At 40.4% G+C, this 9,951-nt stretch overlaps 1 protein-coding gene across 2 annotated transcripts; it reads right to left on the reverse strand.

Annotated features, from left to right (window-relative positions):
• Positions 1-7,745: 7,745 nt before the first annotated feature.
• apnl (actinoporin-like protein) lies at positions 7,746-9,714 on the reverse strand. Of its 2 annotated transcripts, none has more exons than XM_087809079.1 (3): positions 9,563-9,714; positions 8,964-9,071; positions 7,746-8,612 (listed from the first exon to the last, which is right to left on the reverse strand). In XM_087809079.1, the coding sequence occupies exons 2-3, from the start codon at positions 9,065-9,067 to the stop codon at positions 8,162-8,164; spliced, it is 555 nt and encodes a 184-aa protein (XP_087665205.1). In that variant the 5' UTR covers positions 9,068-9,071; positions 9,563-9,714; the 3' UTR covers positions 7,746-8,161. The 2 variants fall into 2 exon arrangements, with proteins under 2 accessions (XP_087665205.1, XP_087665206.1); XM_087809080.1 differs by lacking the exon at positions 9,563-9,714 and adding an exon at positions 9,176-9,521.
• Between the last annotated feature and the right edge of the window lie 237 nt (positions 9,715-9,951).

Genomic DNA, 9,951 nt, shown 5'->3' on the forward strand with positions numbered 1-9,951 from the left:
CTATCTCTGGAGTTGCCCTGTGTTGAGGCGATAAGCTGGGGTGGGCTTGCCTTTTACCTAGTGATGGGCTCATGAAGCTTAATGAACTCAGGGCCGGTATCTTGTGGTTTGACCCCAAGTAGATAAAAAGCTTGTTGGGTCTTCACACTAAATTGTAGTTGAGAGTACCTGCATTAGATGGAGAACTGACTGGAAAGCGCTGTTTGTGTCTCCATTTTTCTGCGTTACAGTAGAAAAAAGGCATGATTTGGAGGGTTTGTTGTTGGGCCTATTGTGGTTTTTGCCAAACCATACACCATGTTTAAGCAAAAGAGGTCCATCCGTAAGTGCACATGGCACCAGGCACAGGAAAAGGATGGAATATCCCCTTCAGGTTGGAATAGGGGTTAAGGTGAACAAGCTCAAGTCTCTCAAGGTCTTGTTCACAAGAGAGGGAAAGATGGACCGGTGCAGTGCATACAATCATTAGATTCTCTTGATGAGTCATCAAGAAAAAAGGGAGCCAAAAGGTGTAGCGCTTGATTTACCCTTCTCACATCCAAAGTCAAGCACAACATTTGGGGAAACAAGTGACCCGAATAAGTTTTATCCTCAGGTTGTCTTGACTCTTAAGCTTTGTGACGTTGTATCAACTCCAAGTTTACAGCCGATTTAGGTTGCTCAGACACCTTCTCAAGATGCCTCTTGGTTTCCTCATTTGGAAGGTGTACTTGGCATGTCAATCTGTGAGGAGACCTCAGGGCAGACCCAGGACTGCTTGGCTTGAGAACGCCTCTGTATTCTGCTAAAGGTGTTTCTTGTGGGGGAAGGAAGTCTAGGCCTATTTACTTTTGCTTTACCCAACGCGGCCTGACCTTGGATAAGTGTTAGAAGATGGTTGGGTGGATGGTGCTGGTATCTGTTCCTATAACAACTATACTTGCACAGTGATGGTGTGATGAATTTGCACCGGGACATATTTTTCCAAGATTCCCCATCTTAATCACAGTTTTATCAGAAATGTCGAAGTTTGTTGGGTTTATTTCCCAGTGTTTTTGACTTCAAGATAGAAAGGAGCACAGTGTCAACCGGGTCCAGTTTAGAATCGAGACATGGCCAGAGATAATACCAAGAAGTGTGGCTTGATTACCCGAGGCTGGGATTGGAATACAGATGAACATAGATAATTATCTCATCAGACGTCCGGACAAGTTGGACTTTGGTTGTCGACTCAAATTAGACAGTCAGGGATGAAACTAAGTAAGTAAGTAAGTAGGTAAACAATCAAGAAACTAAGATAAGAGGTTGATTCTTATTTGCCTCAAGTAACTTTTTGGATGGGGGTCCATGTTTGAGAAGGATGAAGTACATCCATCCCAAGCAGGGATGCACATACATTAAGAACTTAAATTCATTGTCAAGAGTTATGATACAAGTGCGTTACCTCTTCTCTTGTCGCTCTTAAGGGAATTTTATAGTTGTGTTGTTTGTCTGCAAACTGTACTTTAATCCTCACGAGACATATGTGAAGAAGACAAAAGTCAAAACTGATCCTTTGGGGGCTAAAAAATGGTCCCAGCTCTCTCCAGCTGTGATCTGCTGACGTCCGGGATGGTCTGCTGACTCACTTTGGAAGGATGAGAGGATGCCGGTGAAAGTTCCCTGTGGTGTTGTGTTATGAAAGCATGTAATACAGTAACCATAACGACTGCATCGTCAGCTCTATTTGGTCGATGGTCACATGGTAGGGGGTCCGCCGGGGGGGTTTGTTATGTCCTACAGTTGAGCAATCTCAAGTCTATTGGAAACTATTATACCACCACAGGTCACATAAGGGTGACATTAATTAAGTATTCAAGATGTTGATGCCATGTTGACGTAGCTCTGGATGATTTATGGATGTTGGGAGACTTTTACAGTTGAATATCTAAGATGATGATGAAAGATTTTAAGTGATGTCCACGCTCAAATAGAATTGCAGTGGTTTGCTTTTGATGGGTTGGTTTGGCTTCTGTCAATAGATTTTCAATTTGTACGAATGTAATAAGAATAATCCTTTAATTAAATATATCAAAAGTGTTTTGTGGTTTTTTCCGCCTAAATGTTTGTACCATATAATTCAGCTTTTAGTTTGGATGTAGAAAAGTAAAAACTCATGTGAATGTCAATATTTTTAGATAAATATGTAATTTTTATATATTGATATAATTTTATAATTTCTGATTCCACGAGCCATAATTTTGAGTATACAGCATTAGGTCTAACATTCACACTTAATCAGCTTTTCTCCCCTGAGCGTTGACTTGCAGGCAGTATCACGACAAGCTGCTTATTTTCGTGCGATTGTGGGTTTGCATCAGCTGATTTTAAAGTCATGAATAGACAAGTCAACAAGGTGTTAACGTCAGCGGCGCACCTGTATTCATATGCGTTTCTCTCCTTTTAATATCCAGGTGACAGATGCTCTCAGCTTCCCAAACAGCGACGTTGGTAAACACAATCAATCCACGAACACTGAGCTACTTATGTTTATCTGGGCATGAGAGGAGCATTTCAATTGTTCATGTCTAAGGATACCTTGTGTTATTCTAAGATATTTTTAATTTCAAAACTGATGAATATAGATGACTTATATCATATATGACGTACAGTATAGGCACACACATGCATATACTGTACGTACAAAGACATGCTGTATATTTAACGATTCGGGCATCAGAAGGACTTACTAATAGGTGGAATTTAAAAGCGGAAAGGAATACAATATAAAGCCTAATCAGGTTTAAAAGCTTTTAAACAAAAGTTCTTATTGGTCTCCAAGTAACTGTCCCACACAGCCAAGGCCTCTTGAAACCTCCCATTATTTTAAGCCAAGAGCGCAAGTATCTTTATTGTATGTTTTACAAGACTCATTGTTATATTTGCATGTAAAATATAATTTTTGTTTGTCATTCGACTGGCAATTCACCTTTCCTAATATCTCCATGTTTTTAAACTGAAACTGTTTGGATCATTACTTACTGGTACAACCTAGTAGCCAAAACCAATGTAGAAGCAATCTGTAGAACAAGAAAATACAGATTTGTTATTTAAGACTCAGGCAATCAATAGTTACTGAAATGTCCTACTGAAGGCCTTAAGTAAAACATTTCTCCTACTTCAGGCATTTGTATTAATCAAGTTATATTTGTGCAAGAGCCACTCTGGAAATCTGGGAATTGGCTTGTGCCCCTTACTGGTGACCAATCTCTACCTCACCCTACCTCTATGATCCCCCTCACATGTCCCAATAGAGCCCATCTATGTTGTTCTATCGAGCTGAGCCCCATGGATAAAAACCCAGTAACCAGGAGCTGGCCTAAACACTCCCTTCCCCAAGCCTTAATCCTTTGTCTAATCCCTCATAAAGAACCTGTCCGTCCTTGGATACTCTACTGAACACCTACGGCATACACCTCTGGCTGGTGCCAATTCTTGACTGCCTATGACCTTGCGGCCTTGCTCTTCTTAGTAATTAAATATTATACGTTTGTATTCATCAAGTTATATTTACCCAAGCGGCAGTCTGAGAACCTGTAATTGGCCTTTGCCCAAGGCTAGTGTTTAGTCTACACTGCACACATCCTTTATGATCCAGCTCACAGGCAATCCATGAAGCTTTGAAGAATCTATTTTTTATCTGTTCCATAACCCAGGACATTAAAGACCCTACTACTACGAGAATTCTGACCTGCTCTAGTAGAAGAACTTACATTTCCTCGATCCTTAAAACTCTGCATTGGCTGCCAGTTTCTTTCAGGATCAATTTTTAAGTTCTACACCTTACATCAGTGATCCAATGTTAGAGCCTTAGACCCCAGCTTGGGCTCTTAGATATGCAGATCAGAATCTGGGATGGTTCCTGAACACAATACACACACACACACACACTTTGGAACTATCTTCCTCTCTCTTTGTGTTTGATGGATCTACTGACTCCTTTGAGAAACATCTAAAGACCTTTTTATTTGTGCAGGCTTTTTCTTAATCTTCTGGGACTCCTGTGTTTGTCTTATATATTTGCCTTTTACAATTTTTACATTTCTAGGTATTTTTATACGTGTATTGCTTTTGATTGTTTAAGCGCTTTGTGACCCTGGTCTAGGAAGGCGCTTGACAAATAACCATTACTTACTTACTTGCTTACTGTAGAGAACTACTGCCTATGCCCCTGGGCTTTGCCTAATATCCACGGCACCTTTATATTTGCCCTTTCATACTTCTTTGCACTTGTTCTTTTTATTTTCACTTCTTTCTTTCTTTTATGGAACTTGCTATACTTTCTATCCAATGCTGTGAACTGCTATCTATCTATTTATCTCTCGTAGTTTGGTGGGCCCATGGGAGAGCACATGCATGTGGCCCTTTCGGGTTGAGCCATGTGGGTAGAAGCCTAGTCACAAGCTGCTTTCCTGAGGAATCCCATCCTTGGCCTCAATTAAGGTCAGGGCTATGTTGACCCATGCTCAGGCCAATCAAAAGGTTTCATGATTTTTCTTTTAGTCCGGTCATTCACCCGGGATCCGTTTGGCATTAGAGACCCTACTGGAGACCTACAACCCATAATATCCAATCTTAATTGCACCTGACCTTTTGTCAAGAACCCCACCCATGACTTGGAGACCTTGACATTGTCATTGGGGATCATGCACAGCCCCTGACAACATAGCTCCTAGGATGAATGGGTAAAGTGGCAATTCAGAGAGAGACTCCTCTCTAGGCTGAGGAGTTCAAGTATCTTGGGGTCTTCTGAGGGAATATTGGAGCACCAGATCGACGGGCGAGTAATGTGGGAATATCCGTTTGCGTCAAGTCAAACTGAATACATCATATCCATGATGCGTGTATAAGCATGTACATTCAAGCATATGCAGATCATATGTAAAAGGCAGATGCTGTCAACGCTATAATACAAACACAATGGCAGATTTATGAATACTGTATATAAGCTACGACGATTGAATATCTAAGGCATGGAGCCTATTTGGATTGCATTGCTTTCAAACAAAAGTTGGTTTATAAGTCATTTTTCCTAATACTGAGCTCGGGGATTCAGTGCTAAAGAGGCTGAGTTTGCTTCTATATTATGTATGGCTTTCATGCAAATGCAGCGAGTGACAGCGAGAGGCGAGCTTTGATCCGGGCGTCTTTGTGGCTGAAACAGTCGAAGCTCCACCAGCGCCACGGCGGACAAAGCAGCGTTGTTATTGTCGACGGGAATCGGACTAAACTCTGGCTGCTGTTTACGCTCCGCTCACTCGGTTTCCTCCTGTTAGACGCACATGTTTGTCTCAGGTTAATGACTTCATCCACGTAGAACTGCGTTTGCATTCAAGTCGTGTCATAAGACGCAGAGATTGTCTTCTCTTCCCAATTAAAGATTCACAAGGCTTGCAGTATGTGTAATGAGTTGCTCAGCCATCATAATAACAAGGTCTTAACCTAAATCCATTATTGCCTCATTCTTCTTCCACCCGGCACACTTCCACGGGATCCTAATTGCAGGAGGAAAAAAAAACAATGTTTGGAACAATAAGCAGATAATTGATGGTTTTACATTGTCAACACCAGCAGGTTGTGATTGCACTTAACAAGGGAATGATTGTACCTGTTAGAAGGAGGAAGTAATGGTCGTGTCAATCTTACAATACACAACATTGCAGAAAGCATTTTTGTGATTTTTTTTCCACCAGGTGTATTTTAATTGTAGGAAAGCTGCACAGTTGCAAATTAAATATTTTCAACAAAATGTCTATTCAATGAAAATGTCAAGAGGGATGAGTGATCCTTGGTAAACACGAAAACCCCCGGAGAAGCAACTATTTATGTCTGTAAAAAACGTGTATTAAGTTTTAATTAACTTCATTTTGATGTCCAGTATGTTTTCTTAAGCTGGCAAGCCGCTAGCACATGAGACCTCAATGTTTTTTTGGCATCACAAAACGGTTGAATCTAGGCTTGTTTTTGGCAGATAGCAAACATCTTACAGCAAAATCAACAAAAAGGAAACATATAGTGCATGAAAAATACAACTCATGAACACAGTGAATCTGCGGGAGACATTTGCCTGTTTCCCCGCAACAAGATATCCGATATAAAGCGTGTTTTACTCATTTTCACTAATTTTTGGACTTATTTGTTGAGTCGAATTGACTGAAACCAGGGCGTAGACTTGTCAAGAGTCACATCGTAATGTTAATATTTATTTAGTTTTACAAATATCCTTTCAGACAGTAGTAATCAAAACATACATAACAAAAATGATATATATATAGTAAGTAAGTAAGTTAGTAAGTAATATATACTCTTTTTTCACTGTGTAGCCCAGTACCAAATGCCTATAAGTCAATAGTCATATAATATTGGGAAATATACAGCAACATTTTAGCCATTTAAAAAATGATCTTAATTTGATCCTATGCGTGATAAAGTTGCGTTATTTTTATTTGATTACCTGAATTCTAAAAGCAATTATTATTTTATTTGCTTATGAACAGAAACAGCAAAAAACAAGTTACAATATTTGCCTGAACTCATTTTGTGTCAGCTGGTAGAAAATCTGTTTTGTCAATAGTTTTTATGTTTACCCGTCTATTTCACATGTTGTCATTCACACGGTGAGGATTTATTTTTCGCTTGTTGTCATTACAGTTACCTCACTTCACCTTGTCCATGTGGTTCTTGTCCGATAGTAGCTTCATAACCCTTTATTACTATTTAAACATTTGTGTTTGATTCTGGTTTGTGAAGGTAAAAGTTTGCTCTGAATGTCAAACTGGTTATCTCTTGGCCAAGGTGACCCGAACGCCCGGAAAAAAAAGTGTTTTTGGTATCCCTTGTGTTGTCTCTGGGTCAAGGTGATCCATTTCCGCCACTGGATGTATTTCTGGAAGCCAGTGAGGTCGTTCACCTTGACCTAGAGACCACACAACTACATGTTTCTGTATCGCCACAGAAGATGTTGTGCAATATTTTACTGTTTACATTATAATGAAAGAGGAGCCTAAGGTTTGAGTCAGTATTTTCAACAAGCTAAATCAGCACTACTTTGAAGTTTGCTGTTGTTGTTGTTACGGGTCAAAAGACAAGACAGACAGGAATGTGACATCATTCGTGGCTTTCGGAACATGGCGAAGACGCAAAGCATTTTTACTCTCCTGACTGAAAAATGCTTATTTACATAAGAAACAAGATAAAGGAGGATGCCCGTCTTGGTCTTGGTGCTTATTGGTTTCCTCCCAATTTGTTTCCATTAACTAAGTGAGTTGCCCGCCTTCAATTTTGAAACTTGAAAATTTTGGTCGACAAAAGGTAATATTACTGTCCATTTACAAAAAAACCCCAAATATTTCATAAGACCTAGTAGGAAGACTACGAGCATGACACTTTACACTCACAACGAAAACAGAATAATTGACTGTGACCCTTGACTAATACAAAATATGTAATATTAATTGCACATGTTTTACTATTTTAAGACTTTGATTTATTGTTGGTTTACTTTTCTTTTGACTGAACATAATGTAGGTACATGGGTGTGTCTCCACCCCATGGCTAACACATGGATTTTAACGATTATCTTGTATTTCCCATTAGCTGTAAAGTTGAAAAGTAACTAGATCAAGAAGGTTTGCATTATTTATTTTTAATGTAATTGTAGATTCAGTATAAGAAACCTCAACTCCAAATATGCTTTTTGAAGAATGGAAAAAAAACAGACTAAGAAACATGTTCAACAAAAACCTTTATTATGTTCCTCAGTGTCAAGACAAACTCAGACGAACAGGTGTGTTTTCATTCTTGAGCCCTCGTCCTTCGCAGAGTCTTTTCTGAATTTACATTTCTAAAGGCTCCATCTATACCTGGATGCTGTTGAAACAGATGGAGTTAAACGCAGCACTAGTGGGATTTAAAACGATCTTAAGATCCGTTAGTAAAAGAAATGGGGAAAGAAAAATGTATTCATACAAATGTAATGTTTTGCATGTACGATATAAAAGTCAATGTCATGCTGTATTAGAAGGTTCAGTGGATTGAAACACAAGAGTGATCATGGCAGAATGGCAGGAAAAATAGAACCCAGGAAAATAAAGGTGTGTTCTGCACTTACTGTAGGAGTAACTTAGGACTTATTTGTGGTCGGCTAGTTATGGTGCTGCCCCGTGAGGGTGAGGGATTTATCCCAAACTTCTACTTTCATGATGGCTTTCCCCATAGGACACATGGTGGCTTTGATGTCAAGATACCTCCCCACATGAGTGATTGACGACCCATCGGCTTGCTCTCTAGTGAACCCCTCCTGCTTCTTGTCGTAGTACATCTTTTTAAACAAAGCCTCGTCACACTTCAGGTCCCTGTCAAAGACGCCCACTGCGAACCAGTTCTTGTACAAATGGTAGTCCCAGGGTACGGAGAACATGATGGCCACGGTCTCGATGTAGGTGGCTTGCGTTCGCTCCAGCAGGTCGTACATCAGCACGCCGACGGCGCCGGTGGCCTTGCCGCCGGACTTGGTGAAAGTGCAAACCTCCGTGAAGAGGGGACGCACCGTGGGTTGAGGTGGGTTGTGCGTCTCGCCATTATCAAGGAAGACCCTAAAAAAGACAGAAACTCGCAGTTATGTTACGTGTTATTTGACGAATACATACAATGTTCACTTTATAAAATTAAATGTTCGGTACATTTCATTAGCTCTTGATAATGTGTCACAACCTTTTTTTTCTGTTAAACAGAAGTGTTGAAAATTATATTATAATAATGTTCTTGCCCTTAATGCTAGATTAAATAAATATATATTGTATAATTAAACATGTAATTTTTATTGATCTTTGCCGGTCCTTTAGTTTTGGTATTCAAGCTCATCCTTGCTACCCCATTGGCTGATGGATGTCGGCTACACCCCCTTTTTTTTCTTCACAAACTTAACTTTTAGTGTCGACTCGTACCTCGGATTGATGAGGCAGTAATTATTGGTGACGTTCGAGAGCTCGATGGTAATGCTCCTCCTGGCTTTCACATCAGCGGCGAAGGCTTCGGCGGACTCGTTCATGATGCTGCAAGATAGCCAGAGAGAGAGAGATCAGGGGGTGTTCCAAAAAACCAACTTAAAGTAGTCGACCGGCAAAAATATTATCACAGTGGAAAACCTTCTCCTGACCTATAGACCGCTGATGCGCTCCGTTGGCATATCCCTGACCTTCAAAAGCACAGATAGACAGGCTGAGTGTATGAATGATGGATTTCTCCGCCTAATGGGATTTCAAAACTGCTGTTAACAGGCAGAGAATGGCTTCAGACTCCCCTCGCCTCATTAGAGAGTGTACCTTTTCAATTATAGCTCTAAGTGCTGTGCAATAACGGCGATGGAGTGAAAACACTAGAGAAGATGAGCACGCCTTTAATCAACAGATACGAGACACAAATCAAACAAATGCGCCATTGAACTTCTGCGCCAACTCTATATTGCTCTATTCTTATTTCCAGTCATGAACCTTTTCGCTAATGAACCGCAATTCATTTTTGAAATATCTCCGAGTTGACTTACCTGCTTTGGTGTCTTGCTTGTGTTCCCGAAGTATGGAAAACTTGCTCTTGCTCACCTCTTTTTTTTTCTTCCCGAAAGGTGGATATGCCACCACCCTTGAAACAGAACCCTCCCACTTGGTGCAGTCTCCTATTTCTTTCTCTTCTATCACAGTATCTTTCCCCGTAAAGATTATGAAAGCAAACACAGAACCTGTTTTTTCCCCCTCTGGGATTAACAAAATCCTGCCACACCCTGTTCTGTGGAAAAATTTCCCAACAATATACAGATAAGCACTGGGAAGTCAGGGGTGACGCCTTCAGGACACTGCATCATCCAACAGGATTCTGGACCGCGCAAGTTAGGACAGAACTCTCTGGTTGCTGTTTACACAAAGCTTGTGTGTAAAG

This window comes from Callionymus lyra, chromosome 15 (assembly GCF_982586985.1).
Source record: "Callionymus lyra chromosome 15, fCalLyr1.hap1.1, whole genome shotgun sequence".
Classification (NCBI taxonomy): Eukaryota; Metazoa; Chordata; class Actinopteri; order Syngnathiformes; family Callionymidae; genus Callionymus; species Callionymus lyra.